Here is a 23907-nt window from a genome sequence, read left to right as displayed (position 1 = left end):
TTTTTTATGAGTAAAACCCTTTAATTTCATATTAAAATTAACAGAGCACCTCCAAAATGTACATTTGATAAAAAGGCAAGGCAAGATCAGTAATGGCCATTTGAGAGGCTTGGTTTTTTAAATATTTACCTTTTCTCTCTCTTTCTCTTTTTTTGTATTTTTCTTAAACTAACTATCTACAGAAGCTTGTGGCCCTCTGTACACAGTGATTCATTTGCAAAAATCCATAATCCAAAGGTGTGTAAAACTGAGACTATATACATGTCTGTACACAAATCCTAACCACAGCGCTCTCCGTCTTACCTGGATGCCTGCGTCCACTCAAAGCACGTTACCTGAGATTTCAGCAAGACTGCAATCTCCTTTCGCATGAGGGCTCAGATACACATACGCACTCGCCCGTCCGCACACATGCACACATGCTTGCTTGTTTGTTCGGAGCCATGCACGCTACTTCTTCATGGTTGCTTGTTTTAGGGCTGCAGCGGTGGCTTCTGCTTGGTGACGTTGCAGTGATTGCAGAAGCTTCCACGCGTTATGGGCTGTTCGCTGGCAAGCGTGCTAATCTTCTGCCACACACTGTTCTCCGCTAAATGAGCTACAGCTGCTCTTTAGTCAGCTTGCTATGCAGCCTAATGCTTATACGCACAGTTTTCGCACCCACACACACTCGTACACTCACTCACTCACTCATTTACCCACACCCTCCCTCTATCCCTCTCTCTCTCTCCAACAGTCCCAGGAGTTTGTAAAAGAAAAGAGGAAAAAAAATAGAGGAAGCTTGAGGAGCTTGAGAACTTCTGTTGAAGCGATTGAAGGACGGGGTGGTTCTCCAGGGGAGACGTCACAGAGGCTGCTGGTGTTGGGACTCACTGAGCTGATGCTTGGGGGGGAAGGGGCTGCAGTGTGATGGACATTTTCAGTGGACCGATCATGGATTGGAAGAGGAAGATGTCCTCGCTCTAGAGAACCTTTGGGGAGAAAAACATTTCAGTTTAGGTGCTGATCCAATGTCTGAGGGCATCTACTCTAATGACAAGGAAAGAACTCGGACTATAGTAGGACTATAGTAGTGAAATGCACACCAACAAACACCAGCAACCCAGTTCCATTGGTAGCCATGCATAACCATACCATAACAGTGGCTCCATCATATTTAAAAAATGTAATAGATTTCACTGTTATAAATATCTGGTCTCTGATCAAAATACAAGGGCTGCACTGTGGTAGCTCACTGATTGGTGAGGTCACACTCTAAAAACAGGTAAAAGGTGGGTGGAGGAAAAACAAAACAAAACAAAAACGTACACAATAGCTTTGAGTCTATCGATGCCCCGAGTTTAAACAAAAGGGAAACCTACTAGATGTGCCTGAAAACAAATCAAACTCCAACAAAAGTCTCTCGACAAGAGAAGCTGCTCCAGGCTATACTTGTAGCTACATATGTAGAGTGTAGCTTAGAGAGTGGGATACAGAACCAAACCATGAGAAAAACAATCTCTGTCCTTTTAACAGTCGCTTAATCTGAGTCACAAACTCAAGTTCAAGTCATCCAGACTTAAACTTGCTCTGTGGTTAGCAGATTATCATGCTAACTGAGCTAATGCTTACCAGTGTCTCTCTCCTGATTCAGAGCAGTTTAACATTTGCAATTGTTCTCAGACTTTTTTTAGAACCATATAAATATATAACCATCTGCACTACTTGCACAGCTTCTGTTAGTCCGTGCCCTCAGTAATACAGTAATCCACAGTAATATTTTTAGACAGTGTGAAAAAAAGGTAATTACGCAACCCTAATACTAATTACTATGTTAATAAACATTCCATCAAATTCTACGGCAATTCTGAACAGAAAACATGTAAAAGGACCAAAACGTTTTTGCTTAATGCAATGATGTTGACTGCTGTCTGAAAATTCTTAAGCTAACAACAATGCTAATTAAAGCTGACTAATTGGTTATGTAAAACAAATATTATAAATGTATTAATTTTCAATTTCTGTCTTGTGATCAGATGCAAGCTTTTTTGTGCGTCATGGCATGTCATGTAATTCAACTAGTATGACGTCCGCCTCTGTACACTATACGGAGATCTCTTATCCTGTGTGAATCGGTCATATGTACTACAGACATCTTGTGGTAATGTGACAGTACTTCCGCTCCATAAACTTACCACGTCTGATTTAATATTACATAAAATATTTGGACATACTGCTCAGAACTACAGTCCTCTCCTTAGTTTAGAAATAGGTCCCCAAAAAAAAAAAAAGATTTACCGTTGGAGTCTCTGTAGGAGCTGGGTCACCATGACATCAGAAATCCCTGGATATGCCTCCTCAGCAAGGAAAATGGCCTCTCCCAACTCATCCAACACATCAGGCTTCACTGTGACCTCACCGCCCTGCTCTTTAAGCTGATGACGCACAGATACAGGTTTAGTAATGGCAATGTAGATCTTACAGTCAAATCTGAGACGAGTCTTTGAGGGGGTAAACAAGGTAATTTAGCTTCCTAAGCTACGCAGAGTACAGCACACGGTGGGGGGACCGCAGCAGAGAAATGGATTAGTGCAGCCACAGCTCTGGCCCAGATCCTTTTCCCACTCTCCATCCTGCATCCCTCTACACTGATTAGTCAGGGAGCCTGAAGCCTCTCTACGCTCCTCTTTAAAAATCCCTTAACAAAGTTAAATCAGCAGCTGATGGAGGGGATTTATGTCTTTAAAACACGGCGGAACCGTGGGTGTTAAAGAGAAGGTTCAGTGGAAAATCTAATTTACACAAATTTCCCCTTGTGTAAGGGAGAACTACTTGGAGTTTAGTTTGGCACTTGAGTTACACGGAGCTGCAAAGGCCAAAGTAGCTAACAACTAACAGAAGCTTAGGCTCACCACATAGCACAGTGCAGTCTGCAAGCCTAAACCATCCCACACTTACCTCAATCTGTGTCATTCTCAACTCTGCCGATTCATGTTTTCCTCTGATACTACAATCTACTGTTATCTATAGCAACTGACACATGGACAAAATCCAGGCTTCTTTATATTTACCATGTCTAACTGCTACATTTGTGCCAGGGGAGGTTGTGTATATCAGATTTTTTAATTTTACACTATTTTCACTAATATCATACCTCTGTTAAGACAGGAGTGATGATGGTGGACAGGCTCTGTGACAACGGCCTCTTGGGAGGGTCCTGTCCCAAAAGAAGCGCACACAAAACATTCAGCATAAAATCAGAAGCACTACTGACAATAACTGTGAAATGGGATATGATTTCATGCTTCGTCTTGTACCGGCTCTCCTGCTAGACTGGCTCCGTTCTGCAGCTTTTTGGGGTCTTTCTCCCGAATGGTGAAAATCCATTCATCACTGCCAAAATCATTTCCCCCAGAAGCCTGTCCATCCGGCTCCCTGAGAGGAAGAGAGACACAGAGAGGGAGACAGAGTGAGTGACGTTACACGAAAGGGATGCATTTCAAGTAGTTTACACAAATTTATAACAGAATTCGATTCTGCAGACTGGCTTTTCTGATGCTGGCAGCTCATGGGTGTCATTACGAATTCTTATAAACAGCTGCCGAGAAAGTGCTGTTAAGTAAGCAGAGTACGGCGCAAAGCTTTTAGGGTAGAGCGGTAAGCTTGACTTTTCTGGGTAAATTTCACAAGGACTTATTTTCCTTTCCAACAGAGCATGCATGGAAATGAGGTGGGCACGTTGAAATGCAAAGAGAAGCAGCAGGTTTGCAGCCAGTTAAAGGGCTTATGTTCCACCTTTTTTCACCTCTGGATGTCCACTTGTAAGATTTTGTGTGCGTTTATGTACATGCAGCGGTCACCAATGCTCATCCTAGAGATTAAGGTTTGTGGATTTCTCCTCCAACCCAAATCCAGCACACTTCATTAACCTAATCAAACCAATTCTCAATCTGCATCTTTGTGGACTTGTGAAAGATCATGCTGTTCAAAAGTCTGCATGCAGCCATGTACAGTCCAAACGCCCGGATGCGTTCTTGCACGGCCTGCGTTATCGAGGATGCAACAGGAGGTGACGTGTGTGAACTTTCGACAGCCAAATATTCCAGAATGCATTTTACACCACGCTGCTGTTTCAACTGCAGAATGACAGTACAGCATCCTGCCATCCTCAGGAGTTTGTATTCACAAATCAAACTTGATTTGATGGTTGTAAATCATACATAAGTTGTAAACACTGCAGAGTGAACTTTACATTTTAAAACTTTTTATGTTAACTCTCGGAGGGACTTACGAGTCGGATTCATCCGAGCTGGACTCTTCTCGAGACTGCTCAGTCTTCCACTGCTTGTATCTGTCTATGAGCTCAGTCAGGTAGGACGTCTTCTTAGCATGGCGCACAATCAACTTGTGCTTCAGCAACTCTTTGGCTGTGGGTCTCTGAGTTAGAGAGAGTTAGAGAGTTATAGAGAGAGATTGAGGGAGAGTTAGAGAGAGAGTTAGAGAGTTAGAGAGAGAGAATTTAAGAGAGTGAATACAGTAATAGACCACAAAGGTACTTCAGTGTTGCTGACTCTTCCACATTGAAGGATAGAAGTTTATAGAACAAGCTCTAGCTGAACGCAGCACTACTATGCAGGTTTTATTGCTCCAGAAATGCATTGCCCAAATGCTGCATCAGAGATCTGATCAGTCCTGCAGTTGAGGTTTACCATTTATAGCCAAAACTGCTAAAACAGAGATTTTGATTGGTTCTGTCATCAAGCTTTGCCTGCTGTCCCTCCCCCTGAGCTGAAACAGAGATTTTGAGTATGAGCGCCCCAGTAATGTGTGGTGGATCAAATCGTGGTCCCAGTTACCATATACTGACACAATCTGAAGGCAAGTGAAATCCCATGGAGGACACTTACAAAACTGGGCTCCTTGTTTAAGCAGGCTTCCACAAACTCTTTGAGTGGTTTGCTGTAGTTGCCCTCCAGCGTGGGTGGGTTGTTCTTTGGGATGAGGAAGAGCACTTTCATGGGGTGCAAGTCAGAGTGGGGAGGCTCCCCTTTAGCGAGCTCGATCGCAGTGATGCCCAAAGACCAGATATCAGCCTGCAGCCCACAACAGAGAGAGAGAGAGAGAGAGAGAGAGAGAGAGAGAGAGAGAGAGAGAGAGAGAGAGAGAGAGAGAGAGAGAGAGAGAGAGAGAGAGAAGGCACAGATAAGAGAACACACCCAGTCCAGGAGTCTATGGAATTATGCGCAGCTGTTGGCAACCGATATCGATGGTTCACAATGTGACTCATCCAATACACAAAATGCTCAATATTCAGAATGCATTCTTGCTTCTCAAACGTTTGGCAGCATAGATCATTCGTAAATGCTAATAAAGCCGGGCCAATGCTTGTTATCCCCCACCAGCACTCAAACCTTTCAAGTGTGCTTTTGACAGAAACAAAAACTGTCAAACCATTAGTCAGCAAAAATACTCCTAATACCAAGGAAAATACTTTGATGAACATGAAGATGTTTTATGTTAGCAGAACCTTTTCAGGTGCAGTGGAAATCAAACACTACTATAAACACCATCAACAGAAAGCAAGCAGGCCAAACTTTTGACAGGCTGTGGATTTCACACAAAGAAAATGAAGGGGTACAAATAAGGGCTCTTCCCACACACAAAGCCTACCCTTAAGAGCAGAGGATGAATCATGTCTTGAGTATCGATTTACAAAAATCCATGACTGTGCTTAATCTGTGTCTGGGAATGTGGTGTTCATTGAGAGTTGGCGACTGAAAAAAATAATAAGGGTGTTCATATCATGGAAACTCATGAGCACTGAAAAAAAGGTGTCAAGCTCAGAAATCAGATCCCTGCAGTGGGCTCTGGCTGAACCGTTCCTATGAGATAACCTGGGATTTTAACATGGAAATTCTGGGGTACTGTGGTTCACTAAAACTAAAATACAAGGAAAACTGTTGTGGAATATGTTGTTCATTGAGTTCAACAATTATGTAAATGTTTGAGTCATTGATAAATGTTGTCAAGTCATTCACAAATCCACCCCCCCCGTCTATTTTAAACAAGGCTATTTAAATAAAACAAAACTGCCCATAATGCTCCATAATGGAGCATGGTGCCTGGACACCTATGATCCCAATTTGTGATGCAATTTACAACAGTCCATTAAAATCAATATAACCCACATCCAACTCGGTCATCTCAGCTTAGAAATCCAATCCTCACGATACATGACTTTTTTGTGTTGTCTTAATTGACCCATAACAAGGAAAAACTATATTTATGGGTTGGGTGAATCCATATGAACAACATATTATTCATTCAAAACAGCACATTCTGCCAAAAATCAGACAAGTTTACATGTGACTTGATGTCACATCCACTCTGTGTCTAACCACCCTGACCTTTGAGTCATAGGCAGACTGCTTGATGACCTCTGGTGCCATCCAGAATGGCGTGCCCACAAATGTGTTGCGCTTGATCTGCGTGTCCGTCAGCTGACCAGCCACACCGAAGTCCGCTAGCTTGACCTCCCCCTGCTCAGACAGCAGTACATTTGCCGCTGGAAAACACACACAAAAACACAATCATTTTCAAGGTTCCATTTGGGACCATCTAGGAACTTCAACAAACTCATTAAATATATTAAATATTTTAGTTAGGTTTGGTGTAACACAGTGTAAACATGCGATCATGTTTCTGCAGACATTTCATGAACCAGGTCACTGTAATGTTAATCAAAAACAGGTGAGATGCATGAAGTAGCAACAAGGATGCACCAAAACGTCACTTTTAGACCGATGACAAAACATAAATATATGCTGAATTGTAGAAAACTTAGAAATATTCTCTTTCTGCAGCTGTGTTTGTGTGTATGTGTGTGTGCACAAAGTTCTTCTGAAAGAAAGGAAAAAAAAAAAAGAACCAAGCTAGAGAAATGACTACCTAGCCCCTAGCTAGGAAACTGACTGGAGGGGGAGGGGGGTTACGTAATAAATGTTGCCCGAAATAGCACAGACTCAAACTGAGGGAGGTTATGTTTTTACCTGTGGGGAAGCGGAGTGTTGCTAGAGGAATTTGAGCAAGACATCCTATATTTAGATGCTTCTCTGGAGTGAAGTAATTCAATTACAATTAACATACTGTAAAGCTGTGGTGGTTCTTGGTAGAACAAATCATGATCATACATAGCATCAGACAAAACGTTTTTTTGTATCGTATTGATCGTATCCGGATGTATTTTGGCTGGATTCTTTTCACTTTTTTTCAAAATGCGTTGAGATACGAATTTCATTTTAAGTTTAAGAAAGTGCATAGTTTCTGTTTTCCTTCATGTAACCTGCAGTTTCTCATCAAGGTGGTCCGGCATGAACTTTCACTCTGGATTTGCCAGATTTGAACTTTTCCATTGTTGTCAAAATAAAAAGAATAAAATGCTCCCTTTGACATTTTGGAGGAAAATGGATCATTTTGATTAATCAACTAATCCATAAAACCGTCGCTAGAAAATGGCAGCCCTAGTGCAAAATGTGGTCCAGATCAGTCACAGGCCACCTATAAAGTGTAATGTGAGGTATGAGTGATCCAATCAAAGTCCAACCAAAAGTCCTGGGCTTGTTTATACCTGGCTTTTCATGCGGTCAAATGAAATCCAAACGTGATGTGATACTAAAGTGTATGCTAATGCAGGTATAAACAGCCTAAATGACATTCATTAGCCAGTGTGGAATGCCCTTATGTGGACTAGCTCATGCTACACTGTACACTGCCATAGGGAAGCCTATAGAGAAGCCTATAGAGCCCTATGAAGCCTATAGAGAAGACATCAGACAGTGAAAGCACATTTAACAGTCCGTGGCCTTTCTGGCTGAGAAAGAAACTGCTTAGTCATCAACATCAACACTCTACCTGCTCCCACAGTCCTGTACCCACATTTAAGCTTAACTGTCTGTGGCATTGCTACACTGGCTTAGAGCCTTGTGGCACAGCCTGCCTGTAGCTGACTGGCCTTTTCTCTGCAGGCAGCATGACGACTGCAGAACAACAGGCAGCAGTACCTTTGATGTCTCTGTGGATTTTCTTCTCCGAGTGCAGGTACTCCAGGCCCTTCAGGATCTCCCGCAGGATGGTGGCAATCTGAGTCTCGTCCAGAGCTCCGGGCTCCAACTGAAAGAGAGCGTTTGAAGGTTTTTAGCTGAAGAGGGAAGAAGTACACAGACAGCTTTAGCATGTGGTCAAAAATCTGGATCTGATAACGTTCCTGGAGTTCCTTGGAGACAAATGACTCAACACCTTAGTCACTATATAAAGTTGGCAATACAACCGCAATTAATTTTCCCTCTCCAGGGAAGGCTTTCTATTAGATTTTGGAGCATTGCTGTGAGGATTGGCTTGCATTCAGTGGCAAGAGCATTAGTGGGGTTATAATGTTGGAGGATCACCACCCCACCTCATCCCAAAAGTATTGAATGGAGCACCAGTGAGCTGTGGCCAATGCTGGTGTTATACCGTTATACTGGCATTAGGCATGATGCCAATAGGTTTATGTTTATCTGCTCCAGAGAGTCCTAATCTAATGGCAATACTTCTCTACAGGGGCTAGACAAGCTGTATGTGCGTGCATTTGAACATCTGTGTTAGCAATAGATGCAACTTAGAGTTGCTGAAGGCATTCATTAGAAGAGGTGTCCACAAACATTTGGACATATAAGGTTGACTTTTCCAAACAGGGATTTAGCCTAGTCCTGGAACTGAGCCCTGATCGACACAAATACCTCTCTGCCCAGACACATACTACTGAATAATCAATAGTAGATCTCGAATAATTCATAGTAGATAATGACAAATTCATAGAGGATACTGACTAATTTACTGTACATACTGAATAATGCAATGGTTAATGAAATTCAATCTAAATAAGCCAACTGACTACAGGAAACCACCAGGGGAACAACACCATCAGTTTTGTAGAGTAGAGTAGCCAAAACAAAAAGATGCTAAAAGAAAAGGGAAAAAGGGAAGGGGGGACATTATTCTGTGGCATTTAACACAAACAGCAACAATATAACCAATGATTTTAAAGGGTTTTTTTTTTAAAATGGTAATGCAGTTTTCAGTCTGGGGTTTATAGGTCTCTGCTCATTCAGAGAGATCACAGGCTTGTCATGCAAGACTGGAAACAACTGCCCGGGGGCATTGCCAAGATGGCCACTGAGTGAACAGATTTTCCTAGAAGGACTTTTGCTATTACTCACCAAATCCAGGGCGGATCCCCCACCCAGATACTCCATAATGATCCACAGCTTTGTGCCCTGAAAGCAGAGAGGGGGAGGAGACGCATTAGATGAGCAAAAATCCATCAACATTCTTACGAACAACAAACGTCTTCCCTGGACAGTGAGACTGATGTGGGCGTGTCTAAACCTAATCCATAATTAGCTGCTGATATGAGGGTGGGGAAAAAGAGAAATCATGAAATGAGGAAAAAATCAGGGAGGAAAGACATCATGAGTGCATGTGCTGTGAGGCTTGAAACATATTCCTGGTGGCTTATACAGAGACAGAACATGATGTACTTGAGGCGCGCTACGAGCTGCTTTGAATATACCAGACTATATTAGAAACAGCACATAACGTTCCTAAAGTAAATAATCATCATCTTTTGGGTTTCTCTTTCAGAACTACCTGCAGCTGCTTTACTCATCTATCCCTCTCAAACAGAAACTGCACTGAAAGTTATTTTTGCTATGCATGTAATATCGACTCCACTCCACTACGCAGTTCATAAGTTCAAATGTGGTCACAGTAAACAGCCTAGACCCCCTACAACGAATGCCTTTACAGCATATCAGTATTGATGGGTTAAGGTGTCACAGTGTGAAGTGTTGCTATGTGTGTTTCTTCCTGTGTGAGAGCAGGGTGTCGGTGCGGTTTGAGAATGACGGCCAACTTTTAGATGATCAAAAATATCTTATTATTTAAAACTTGGTGAGATTATACACACACACACACACACACACACAAAACCAGAAGTTTTCATACACTATATAAAAAATAAACATATGCATTTTTTTCTCACTGTCTGACATGAAATTAGAATAAACTTTTCCCATTTTAGGTCAATTAGAATTACCAAATTTATTTCTATTTGCTAAATACCAGAATAATGATAATGGAAATTGTTATGGTCATTTTTATTACTTTTTTCAAAGGCAAAAGTTTGAATACATTTCATTAGTGTTTGGTACCATTGCAGTTAAACTGTATGACTTGGGTCAAACGTTTTGGATATCCTTCCACAAGCTTCTCACAATAGCTGGCAGGAATTTTGGCCCATTCCTCCAGACAGAACTGGTGTAACTGAGCCATGTTTGTAGGCCGACTTGCTTGCACATGCCTTTACAGCTTTGCCCATAACTCTTTAATAGGACTGAGGCTTTGTGATGGCCACTCCAAAACTTTGACTTTGTTCTCCTTAAGCCTCTTTGTAACCAGTTTGCCAGTCTGCTTAGGGTCACTGTCCATTTGGAACACCCATTTGTGCCCAAGCTTTAACTTCCTGGTTGATGTCTAGAGATGTTGCTTCAGGATTTCCACATAATGTTCTTTCCTCATGATGCCATATATTTTGTGATGTGCACCAGTCCCTCCTTCAGCAAAACAATCCCACAACATGATGCTGCCACCCCCGTGTTTCACAGGTGGGATGGTTTTCTTAGGCTTGCAAGCCTCCCCCTTTTTCCTCCAAACGTAACGATGGTCATTAAGACTAAACAGTTCAATTTCAGTTTTGTCAGACCACAGGACATGTCTCCAAAAAGTAAGGTGTTTGTCCCCGTGTGCATTAACATTAATCTGTCTTTTTCTGTTTCTTTTGGAGTAATGGCTTCTTCCTGGCAGTTCTACAGTTCTTGTTTCACTGTGGATAATGACACACTCTTACCTGCTTCAGCCAGCTTCTTTACAAGGTCTTTTGCTTTTGTTTTTAGGTTGATTTGGGCACATTTCGGACCAAAGCACGGTCATCTCTGGGACATCCTGAGCATAATTGTTTGTACAGATGAACGAGGCACCTTCAGCAGTAAAGCAGTAAACAAGCTTTAAGAAGGATAGCAGTATATGCTACCCACCAAAACTTTCCCAAATAAATATTTATCAGGTCATATTCAAGCCATTAATCAAAGGTTGCAAAAGTAACCACAATTGTGCATACATGTATTTAGAAAGAAACCGGATTACTGACTGACTGACACACTTTATCCATTATCAGATTACTAAAGTGCAGGTAAACACATTAAATGATTTTTGGCAGTTATCAATATAAACAGAATGGAAGCCACCACCTGAACTTAGCACCAGCTGCATTACAATTCACAATAAAACTTCTTTAAAACTACTGACTAATTACTAGGGGTGGAGGGAAAAATTGATTCCTAAATGCATCACAATGTGGACAATTCGAATACATGTCAAAATTAGATTTTCTAGAAGTTTACTGATTATGTAATGTTGACGGAGATGTACCAGGCAATATGAGGCATGCACATAAAGACACTGAGGGATGAGTGAGAAATCCAACAGACGTCCTCTGCATTAAAAGCTAGCGTATGGAAGCACGTTGGCTGTTTTTTGTTGCTGCCAAACAAAGACCTGCAAAGCGATGTCAAAGCTTCCACTCAACTCTGTACAACGAAGTAAAAACTAGCAACTTTTATTGCCTAGGACTTAAAGCCAGTTGTTGAGAACCAGGGCTTTCTCGCCATGCTGCTCACTTTAGAGACGAGATACAGCAAAGATATTGTCTCAAAGATATTTTACTGACACAGCGATCTCCACAGTCTACAACAAGACCAAAACCGAAATCATGAAACCACTGAAGAAACAGGTAGGATAGCTGTAACGTGTGATGTGTGGACGTCCATTACCACAGAATTTCACCACAGAGCTGTTTAGGACTGTAGCAGAGGAACTGCAGATCACTAAGAAAGATGTAGTTTTAGTTACTGATAATGCTCCAACATGGCTGTTGCTGTTGAACTGGGTAAATTCGTGCCTGTGAAATGCTACGGCCACACACTAACCCTGGCCTCTTCAGATACATGCAAATCCAGCCACCGCAACTGCTGCCAGTGTGCCATCACCATGCAGCCGACACGCTCAGAGGAAAGCTCCACTGCACAAGCTAACAGATGCCTGTGCCGGACAACTGCTTTAAGAGGGATGAGAGGAGAGAGAGACTTGTACTTGTACTTGTGTCTCAGGGCACCAATGGCAAAGCGGCATGGCTGGCAACCCCAAAGCCATAGGTAGTGCAATAGACTGCTGAGCCACTGGGAGCACCTTTGAGCAGTTATCTTAAAGTAAAATGCTACATAATGCTGCTTTAAAGAAACACTCATTAGCGACATCAACACATTTTCTCCTACGAATAGTAACAGAGGAACAACAGCAGCGCTGAAACTGGGTGATGCCTGGGGCTCTGCTTTTTCCCCTAAAGCAGCCTCAGATAACTCTCTCTGAAGTGCACAAACTGCCTCACAGAACTGCAAAAAAAAAAAAAAAGAGCTTTTAAACTGCATCTCCGTGGCTGATTTAATACGCGGGTTACATGGTGGGGAGGAGGGCCTTTGATCACAAGGCACACACACGCCCACATCTTTGCTTCCCATCCTAACACTCTGGCAAGTTAGTTTCGGAAATTACAACCCAAAATCGAACTTCAAAAAGCATGAAGATCTGCTTCTTGCCGCGGTCGAAGAGAGAGGAGAAGTCTTTGCCTCGTTAAGTCCGACTCCAAGTGTGCCCATGCCGAATATTTAAGGAGGATATATTCAATATCATGTTTGGTTACTCGGCTAAGCTGCAAAGTAGGCTTTGATGCCCTTGTTGTGTGGTTCTGAACATTCTTTAATGATTCTGGAAGTCAATGCCGACTAGAGTAGCTTAAATCCAGGACATGGGCTATTCCTAAATCCTCACTGCGGGAGAGATTCCAGCAGCAGATTGCCATAAAAGGGAAAGTCTGTCTGCACAGACAAGAGAGCACGGCACTGTGTCACGTACCTGTGTGTACTAACAATGGTCTAGCTGCCACCACAGTCTCCAGAGTGTCCTGAAATGACTAAACTAACTTTGGTCTGCTACATCTGTCCCTGGATCAGTACATGTAAAATATACTGTTTATACAGTGCTACTCCAATTCACCCCGGACGTTTACGTACATATATACACACACACACACACACACATATATACATGTATGCAGGCATATACATGACACTAGGTCAAACACCCTGTAACTTGAACTACTCTATACAATAGACAGACATACATATAGACAGAGAGACAGACAGAAGCTTTTTTGCTGCTCACTTTAAGGTAGGATCCATAGTACTTGGTGACGAAAGGGCTGTCGCACTGGCTTAACACTGTGATCTCTTGCTGAATGTCCTCGATCTCGTCCTCTGCCTCCTCCAGGTCAATGATCTTGATGGCCACCACCTTCTGTGTCCGATTGTCAATGCCTTTGAAGACCTCGCCAAACGAGCCCTTGCCGATGCGCTCCAGCTTTGTGAACAACTGCTCGGGATCTGCTTTCAAATTCTGCCACGATGAATAAACGAAACGAAATTAGCATCACAACATCACAGATTTTACAGATGTTAACTGGGAACCTGGGCTGAATCATGGCTGAGTAACATAAGATATTAGCACAGTAAACTATTCATGAAATAACCTTTACAATAATACATATACTTATGATGCTTTGGGAAAACTAGGCTCCAAATAAGTACTAACTCAGTAAACTGTATCTGCTGCACTTATTTAGGTCAAAAAGAGAGATCTTGCATCTACAAGAAAACAATCACATTGTCTTTTGGGCAGTCACTTCAGAATGTGGTCTGCAATCTTCACACACACACACACACACACACAAATCAATGTAAACCATCATCATCTTAACCAAAAAGTTCAAAAGAGTAATCTAATATTCAGTTCCGTTTAGCCTAGTTTCTCTGCTACCCTGGTGTCCCAGCCTCTCCCAAGTGAGCAGCTTTGAGTTTGTTTGAGGACGGAGGCACATCTGGAACAGGACAAAGGTCATCAGCATGACCCTGGGACATCCACGACCCCTAAGGGTTTCTCAAAAAGAATGTTCTGAAAAGCCAAAGCTGCAGAGTGAAGCAACGGCTTAGGCGGCCAGGCTTAAACTATACCAGAGAAAGGGTCACACTGCAATATTTTAGGGTTTTACAGAGATATGGGGGGACACTCAAATAAATAATTAGTGTCTACCACTGCTAAACCACTGGCATGACTAAACAGTGACTTACATTATTTTGCATTTTTTGTAAGTCACCTTCCCTCTCTTTCTGCTCATCTATGACCAGAGAACCTACCAGCCCCAGAGGTCCGGCAAATCTTCAAGACATTCATAACACCCTTTACTGAAATCTAACGTACACCTATAGCCTTTAAACTTCACAACAGACTTCGCTCTTTGATAAAATCCCTTTCTTGTGTTTAATCCCGATGCTATTCCTGGTGTTAGAGCAGGGTTCTGCTGTGGGTGTACCATGACAACATGAAATTTGAAGATGGCATAAAATAGAGTTAAAAGCATGATGATTATCTTCTCCAGAGTCGAAACGGTGGCGTTCTGAGATGAAAGGAAACACATTTGCTTAAGCTGTGAGAATACTCCTTCAGCATTCATCGCTTCACATTTTGCCTACAGCTAACTGCATATCAGTTGCAGTAATCTCTGCTGAAGCCCAGAGCAATGAAGGCATGAGAGAAACACAGCTAAACTGGCATTTCATTAGACTACATGATCAATTATCATGACTGGAGTGAATGTTGTTCCCCAACTTCTTCAACCTCATCTCCCAGAGTCCAACCTCCAGTCTGGAGACTATGAGCTGAAGTAGAGTCTCTGGGTGTAAATCCAAGCTAAGGATTGAGTTTCTGTGGTCCAAGTCTGAGTCAAGCCCTCTAGGGTGCAGGTCTGAGTCGACCCTTGGGTTTCTAAGGTGCACATCGGAGTTGAGGCGCTGGGGTGCGAGTGCAAGTCTGAGCAGATACTTGATTCTCTGAGGCTCTGGAGTGCGAGTGCTAGTGCAAGTCGAGCCACAAACCTCTGGGGTGCGTGTCTGAGCCAAGTCTTGAATCTCTGTGATGCTGAGTCGACCCTAGAGTCTCTAAGGTGCAAATGTGAGTTGAGGCGCTGGGGTACGAGTGCGTCTGAGACTGTGAAGTCTTTGGGTGTGAGTAGGGTTGCAAAGGCGTGGAAAACGTCCAATAAATTTCCAGTAAATCACCAGAAACTTTCCATGGGAACTTTAGCTCTGAACTTTAGAAATATTGTAAAATGTAAACTTTCCATGGAAATTTTGGGAACTTTGGGGAATTTATGGGAATGTATTGGAATTGAAATAATTGGAATAAAATGGGAACATTCTAAACTAAAGGTGAGAAACGTACATGCAGTTGGTAAAAAATACACTGAAGCAAAATCTTGGCTTATGTAATTAGTTATGATACTAAAACAGTTGAAGAGCGCTCCACAATCCCAGGCACATTAGACCCTGAAGGGCTATTGAGACCACACCCCCTACATTCACTGTTCAGGGGAGCAGCATTGATATTCAACTGTTTTGGTATAATATCTGATATATGCAAGTTTCTCACCTTTTGCTTTGAATATTCCCATTCCCATTTCATTCCCATTAATAAATTCCTGGAATTTTGCAACCCTAGGTGTGAGCCCAAGTCAGGTGTAGGTCTGAGTCATCACTTGAGTCTGTGAGGTGAAAGTCTCTGGGGTGCAAACGCCTCACCATGTTAAGCCTCAAATCTCTGGGCTATGTAAGTCCGAGTCTAATCTCGAGTCTCTGGGGAGAGAGTTGAAATTGAGCCTTCTCAAAGTCTCTGGGGTGCGAGTTCGAATAGAGCCTTAAATCTGCAGAGTTTTTGTTGGAGCGGAACTACAGCTGAGGAGAGCTAGTGAGAGAGCTCTGTTGTTTGAAACGGGAATGTTGAATTTTTCCAGTTATGCTAGCTGTTCGCTCACAGTGCTTTTATTTATTCATTCATAAGGTTTGTTCTTTTTGGAAGGCTTGTGAGGTTAAACTTGTTAAACTTTGTATTACCTTTTACAACAGATGCCGTTATCGTGACATCTCAGACTACTTTTCACCAATCACACTGCAGGGGTATAACGCACTGTATGCTACATTTGATACATTGTTCAACAGAGATTAGATGCCTGGCCCATCCCAGGAATGTGAAAGTCTTAAAAAATAAAATAATCCTGAAATTAGGAAAATACACACACACACACACACACACACACACATACACATATATATATATATATATATATATATATATATATATATATATATATATATATATATATATATATATGTGTGTGTGTGTGTGTGTGTGTGTATATATATATATATATATATATATATATATATATATATATATATATATATATATATATATATATATACATACACACACATATATACACATACACATAGTGGTGCAGTAATCACAGACCCAACATTACCAGATTCACCCAAAATAAAACACACGGTTTTAGGGGGATTGGTCAAGCCTGATCTCTGGTCTTCATTAAATCTAGGGGGGTTTGCTTCAAGTGGACTCTGGTACGGCCTGCTGCGAGCATGGAAGCCATCCAATGACTCCAGAGTGTTTGTATTCTACAGAAATAATGAAAAGCCATAAACAAATGAACCTAGGCCCGATCCTTCAGCAAAAATCCTCAAATGAGTCAAGAATTGGTCCTAAGGTCAGACTCAGAAAAAGTTCCCCCTTATAGAATAATAAGTTCTTGAGAAATAGAGTTTCTCAAGAACAAATGGGATTTAGGATTTGTTTTTAAAGCAAACATGAGAGATGACAGAAAGACACAGATTACTGTGCTACTTATGCTTGCATTTAGCAGCAGAAAAGTGTGTGAGCGAGAGAGAGACAGTGTGTGTGTGTGTGTGTGTGTGTGTGTGTGTGTGTGGGGGGGGGGGGGGTAGACTGAGAGAGGCTATGAGAGCGTGATTGCCAATCTCTGCCCTGTCAACTACTGATGTACCATTGATGCATCTCTCTCTCTCTTTCTCGCTCGCTCACACATACGCACACACTGTGTGGACTCACTTACACACCTACTTAGACATTTTCCCTTCCCCCACCCAACTCACTCTGGGGGCAGACCTTGAATATTTCACTGGGGGAGATTTATTAGCAGCTGTCATGTGAGTGGACCATCATGCAGACGATAAAGGCGCTTCTTCCTGATTCAGGCCTAATGCCTTAGCGCTCTCCCACAGCCAGCCGCAGCCCTTTTTAATCCTAATCCCGACGCACACTGACAGGTGTACCAGCCACCAAGTTTATCTTGATCCCCTGCCTGCGGATTTCTCCTTTACAACATCTGGAGAATGCGACCTTTCCTCTCTGGAGAGGTCACCCAGGTGCTTGTTCAGTCTCTCGTCATTTCAAGTCTTGACTACTGCAACTCCCTTCCAACTGCATCACTGGGCCTTTGCAACTACTCCAGAATGCCGTGGCACGACCTGTCTTCAACGTTCTTTCAAAGTTCAGCCATGTAACTCCTCTGCTGTGTTTACTGGCTTCCTGTAGCTGATTCAAAACCCTGACGCTGGCCTACAAAGCCAAGAATAGACCAGCCCCTCTGTACTTGATGGCGGTGGTCAAAACCTAAACTGTCATCTATTGAGACTTTTTTCCTGTCCTGGCACCCAAGTGGTGGAACAAACTACCCCTGGCTGGGACCGACAGAGACGCTTGGGTCTTCAAATCCCAATAGATAGACCCATTTCTATCCAAGTATGGAATTCAGCACTTATCTTGCTCTTTTTGAGGCTTACAATTGTACACATCACATCCTTTATTTGTTTGTCATTCATGAAAATGTTGAGTATGTTGAGTACTGTGTATCTAGGCATCTATACAGACATTTGGCAGCATCTAGCTTGAGGTTTCTTCTTGATTCTAGTCTCCAAACTACAAGGATATTTTCTGAGTAACCAGCGAAGCTGCTAAAAAAGAAAGTCGCTCTATAAGAGTATAAGAGCATCTGCAAAATGCCTTTGATGTAACTGTATCCTAATAAGATTTCAGCCACATGCATTTACACTCTGTGGTCAAACACTCAGATTATTTAAAAGGAACCTTTTAAAACCCAGCAATGACAAACAGTCATCTTATAACACATATCTGGGCAACTGCTACAATAGAACATAGAGTTACTCAGCAAACATAGGTTTCATTTCTATTCTGCCCTGTACTTTCAACCAGAGCAGGCAGGCAGGCAGGCAGGCAGGCAGGCAGACAGACAGACAGACAAAGAGCAAGAGAGACAGAGCTTCCTCTGTGACCAAGCAGGAAACGCTCACATAGAGGCTATAACATTCATCTCACCACAGCGGTTTTCAAAGCTGTGAACTCAACCTCGACAAAAATGCCAAGGTCTCTGAATACGCTTTCCCTTTTTACAGCCTTTCCAAAAACATATCACACACTCCACACACTCCACGCAGAACCGCCAGCTTGTGTTTTGACGGACGGTCTGATCATCTTAATACAGTATAGACAACTCAGACCCAAACATTCTCTTCCTAGGGTCTTGTCCTATATACACAACCACAGAAGTGGGTCTTTGGAAAATGAGCATTAATGTAGAAACATAAACAGATTGCAAGAATAAAAACAACAAAAACACACCTCATGTCCAAATGTATGTGGACACCCCATCTAATGAATGCATTCAGCTACTTTACGTTGCACCCACTGCTGACATAGATGTGTGCACATATACTGTCCAGGGAATGCTTTCTACTATATGCTGGAGCACTGAGGATTTGATTGCATTCAGCGACAAGAGCGTTAGGGAGGTCAGGATGTTGGATGATCCCCACCCCACTTCACCCCCAACTTATGCCACACCTGGCATTAGGCATATGGAGCCAAAAAGTTCATATTTATCCGCTCTATTCTAGTCTATAATGGCTACAACTTAAAGTAGCTGAATGCTACTGAATGCGTATTTATGTGTAGTACAAGTGTTGAACTAATTCTGCAACATTATCCCAGAGAAGAGCGCCTCTCTTTTACTGACACGGCATCTCTGCTGCATCGTCCTCTTCATATGGAAGGCCGCTCCTCCTGCCCGAGGGCGCACCAGTCGTATGGTCAGAGCATTAATACGAGACAAGTGACCCAGTTCTTATGACTGTTCCACTGAGACTTCCATCCATCCATCCATCCATCCATCCATCTCTCCCCCATCCCTTTACCCATCTTCATCTTATAGATCACTGGATCATAATTGGGCTGAAAAAACCTTCTTCCCATAAAGTGCTTTCACTGCTTTCACAACAGCAGATGGTACAGCCCAGCTCAGTGCAAAGTGACTTAATAGGAGTCTTAATAAAAACACTCCATCTCACACTGAAGCGCTCGCTGCCAGCCCCAAGAAGTCAAAGTCACACTGGGGCCTGACTTACAGCTGAACGCTAATCATGTTAGAGATAATGGTGTTAAAAGGGCCTCATCCTACATTGTTCTAATAGTTCATATTTCCCCCTTCACTTATTATGCCGTGGTAAATCCACTGATGATGTTCGTCTGGGGTTCAAGGACGAATTTGCCAACCTTTCTTCATACCTTTTGTCACTATTTTTTAACCCATTTTTAACATGGCTTAAAACCGTTAGAATGAATGGGCTTAATGGAAAAAGTGCTATAAGTGCAGACAAGGTGGACACAGAGTTGTGGTTCACGTACACTTGTCATGGATATTAGGGTTTCACCGATTCTTCTTTTTCTGTTCCGATACAGATACCGTTACATGAACTTTGCGTGTCATGATACCCGATCCCATTGTTGAATTATAACCTCAATCTTAAGTCAATCCTGATGCGGTAATCATTACTTTACTAACTTAAAACAAACTATAACAAATCAACACAAATAGAAATGAACCCAATTTCGGTTTATTGGTCACTAAAATGAATAACTGTGCTGGAGTTTTATGAGCAAGCAGCTCACCCTTCTCTGTTCTCCTTAAATATGGAAGAGAAGCTGGATTCCCTGCTCATAGCTGATGACAGAGATATGGGTAATCCTGCTGTTTGCTATGATATGTGTATGATGTCTGTGAGTTACTCTGACCCTGGGTTATGAAGCCTAGAACACCGGCGGTTCGAGAATCATGTTCTGTGAATGAATTGGTCCTTTGGATCAGACTAATTATCCGATACCTGACCCGGCTAATTTTGTTATTATCCGGACCCAGTATCGGATCAGTGCATCCCTAATGGACATCAAGGTCATGACAACATTTGCTTGAATTTAGACAGTGACCCTTGAGTTCCAGCAGCTTCCAGTAGATGGCAAATCTAAGCCTTGGTGGTTCTCGGGTTGTTCTTGACCATCTGAAGCAAATTCCTCTCAGATCAGGGTGATAGTTTGGGTCTTCTTACAGTCCTTGGCAACGTGGCTATACATTCCAACAACTTGTACTTACATTTGCAACAAAGTATGTATAAACTGATTTACCTGAAATCGGCAGTTGTTTAGAAATAGCTCTTGGACGTTTCTCACTTGGGTAAACCTATGATCCTCCTCAGATTTGCACCAATATCTTGGGACTTTCCCACTAATCTGTAAGTTGGTCAATCCAATAAGTGCTGTCCAACAAACTTGTTATTGAGTGGACACAGAAGTTTGAGCTGTAGCCAATCATGATCACTAAAGTGCCAACACAGCAGCCAAAACCCAACATTCAAACACAGCAGCCAAAACACAATGGAGTAAAACAAGCAAGAGTCAGCATGCTAACATCGCTACCTGCAACATTCTCATGCCCACCGCTGGCCTTGTCCAACATCGCTACCTGCAACATTCTCATGGCCACCGCTGGCCTCGCCCAACATCGCTACCTGCAACATTCCCGTGGCCACCGCTGGCCTCGTCCAACATCGCTATCTGCAACATTCCCATGGCCACCGCTGGCCTCGTCCAACATCGCTACCTGCAACATTCCCATGGCCACCGCTGGCCTCGTCCAACATCGCTACCTGCAACATTCCCATGGCCACCGCTGGCCTCGTCCAACATCGCTACCTGCAACATTCCCATGCCCACCGCTGGCCTCGTCCAACATCGCTACCTGCAACGTTCGCATGCCCACCGCTGGCCTCGTCCAACATCGCTACCTGCAACGTTCGCATGCCCACCGCTGGCCTCGTCCAACATCGCCACCTGGGGCGTTCAAATGCTGGTTCGCTGTCCTTGTACAACATTGCTCCCATACCGTTAGCATGCCAGCTGACATCACCTGGCTAATGTTACCTTGATGTTATCTACCATAGCATTTCAAAATATGCATGAATCTACATAATTTCATGGCAAGCAGTTAGCTTTAGCTACATTGTAGCAAATTGTTGCTACAATTGCTGCTTCTAAGCAAACCAGCTATGATAATCTATCACAAACAAGTCAAAACAATACCGACCACTTTCTGAAACATGAAAAATAAGTCTGTCAACATTCCCAAACTATCAAGCAGCAATAGAGCAACATCCTCATCCCTTTTCATTCCCCTCAGCTCTGAGGTCTCTCCAACATCCAGACATCTCACCAATGCTTACACGTGTCTTCTCCCCTCGCCTGATCTGAGAACTTTCTGTTCAGCTTTTGTTCGTCACACCTTTTACTTTGTGCTGTTTCTCAGTCATCTCTTCTTGACAATGCATGTAGTTCAACATGTAGCTAGCTGGCAAGTACCAGATACACAGTCTCCTTCACACCTCCCCTTCCCGAGTCTTGCACAAACTCTTACTCCTTAGAAAAGACAAGACACCCATGTTCCGCCTTTAACCCATCCGTGCAGTGAGCGCACACACACACATACACACACACACACAGACACACACACACTAGTAATCAAACACACACAGCGACAGTGAGCTCACAGGCCCTGAGCAGCAGGCAGCCATTGCTGCGGCGTCTGGGGAGCAGAGAAGGTGAAGGGCCTTGCTCAAGGGCCCAACGGAGACAGCTTGCCGAGTCCGGGTTGTCTGATTTCCCACCCCCCCAGTTCCCTGAACTGTCCTGTTGTAGTAAATCACAGAGACTAATCTGATTACACCTGTGGCTAAATCTAATTTTAAATGTCTTCACCAGTTCAAATGAGTGGTGGGAGGGATCCCTGGCCTTTAGCTCACAGTCTGACTTACTCCTGTTTGACAGCTGCATGAGCTGCATGACGGAAAACCTTCACAATCTCTCACCTGCAGAAAGCTCACCTTCCTGACCTCTCTCTCTGTCTCCCTTACTGACGGTCTCCACTCTTTGACTAACAGGCGAATGCACTTCCATTTGCAGAGCCACTTCTCTTGGTTTTCTGGTGTGACTGCACAGAAATGACTTCATTTCCTGGACCAGGGAGTGCTGTGGTTTGCTGTTAAACACCATTCGTGCCTCATATACAAACCTAGAATCCAATCTGCAAAGCAAGACGTGATCGGACTGCAGGGAGCTTCGGTTGGGTCCACTTTAGAAGATCAGCAGAACAAAACCAGCTCTGTTAGTGAGAACTACTGAAAAAACAACTCTGTCAACTTCATAAACACGGCTAGGTCCTCACTATTACTCTAACAGGCTCTAAAAAGCCTGGAAACTGCAGCGGTACTGACCTGCATCCCTGGCAGTCCGCCCTGGACCGGAGAGTGAGCCATGGCGACACCTCTATCCCCAGAACTGGCCAGTAAGTGACTAGCAGAGGTTTCCACACGGGCGAAACACTCCTCAGCCGGGTTTGGGGTGAGTGGACACTGTGTTTTCACTGCTTTAAAGGTAAAAGAAGTGGCAAAATAAATAAATATCATCCACAGAAAGACGCTGCCAGTCTGCCGCGGTTGGACGCGACCCCGCTACCGCAAACCCCCCTCTCCTCCTCGGGGAGCTGCTGGCCAAGCTTCGCTAGCTTTCACGCAGCTACATGCGAGTCGCTAGCCGCCCGTTTCAGTCGTAAACAAGGGCTTTGCATGAAGACACGGCGGAGGAAGGATGTGCCTCGCTACTCGGACGAGTTTTGTGCGTAAAAGAAACTCAAAACGCCGCTGAAACGCTCTCTTCTCCGGCGGTTCCGGAAAGCGTTTCTGGAGGCACCTATGCAGCGAGCTAGCTGCCTCGCTACAGCTGCCCAAAACTCAGAGTCAGAGTTTGCGCAAAACGGATTTCCAAAACATCACGCTAAAAGGCGCCCCTGCGCTCTCAGACGGCCGGACCGGGGCGTGTGCGGGGGCCGCGCAGCCTGGGAGCCTCACCGCGACCGCAGCCACAGCACGCAGAGCGAAAAACGCCGCTCGTTTCGTGTCAAGACGTGAATGTTGACATCCTCACTTCACTTTCCAGCTCGCCGCCATCTTGTCAGCGCTGTCATTGGGGCATCAGGGCGGGGCGGGAGGGGGCAGGACCCTCCTCTGCGGGCAGGAGGGAGGAGGGAGGGGGGAGGGGGGAGGGGCGAACGGGACAGCAGTCATTTATCATAGGATAAATTTCGGTTTCTGTAAATCTGAAATAATAATTTCAACGTTTTAGGTATAATTCGTGTATTATTATTGTTTCGTATAATTTTAGAGTGAAAAAAAAAACAAGATGCAAAATGCAAAAGTTTGGGTACCCTAAAAGATTTGAGCTTTTAGGTGACTTTTACCAAAGTGTCAGACCTTAATTAGCTTGTGAGGACTTTGGCTTTGTCTGAACAGGCCAGAATCATTCAGGTAGCAGTTTTCTCACTTTCTAGTGTGATTTAAAAAACGGGAGTTAACAACGGACCTGTAATTTATGAGCCCTGACTGCGGAGAA

General features: G+C 43.4%; 1 protein-coding gene across 1 annotated transcript; it reads right to left on the bottom strand.

The window, feature by feature from the left end:
• Positions 1 to 23464, bottom strand: stk24b (serine/threonine kinase 24b (STE20 homolog, yeast)). Its single transcript, XM_072683662.1, has 11 exons — positions 22734 to 23464; positions 13354 to 13584; positions 9237 to 9293; positions 8040 to 8148; positions 6387 to 6544; positions 4887 to 5072; positions 4271 to 4416; positions 3297 to 3414; positions 3134 to 3196; positions 2278 to 2414; positions 1 to 971 (listed from the first exon to the last, which is right to left on the bottom strand). Exons 1-11 carry the CDS (start codon positions 22923 to 22925, stop codon positions 932 to 934), a joined length of 1437 nt encoding a protein of 478 aa, XP_072539763.1. The 5' UTR covers positions 22926 to 23464; the 3' UTR covers positions 1 to 931.
• Positions 23465 to 23907: the final 443 nt, after the last annotated feature.

This window comes from Salminus brasiliensis, chromosome 7 (assembly GCF_030463535.1).
Source record: "Salminus brasiliensis chromosome 7, fSalBra1.hap2, whole genome shotgun sequence".
NCBI classification, from domain to species: Eukaryota; Metazoa; Chordata; class Actinopteri; order Characiformes; family Bryconidae; genus Salminus; species Salminus brasiliensis.
Note: the sequence above shows the minus strand (reverse complement) of the source record. Positions and strands in the feature narration are given on the sequence as shown.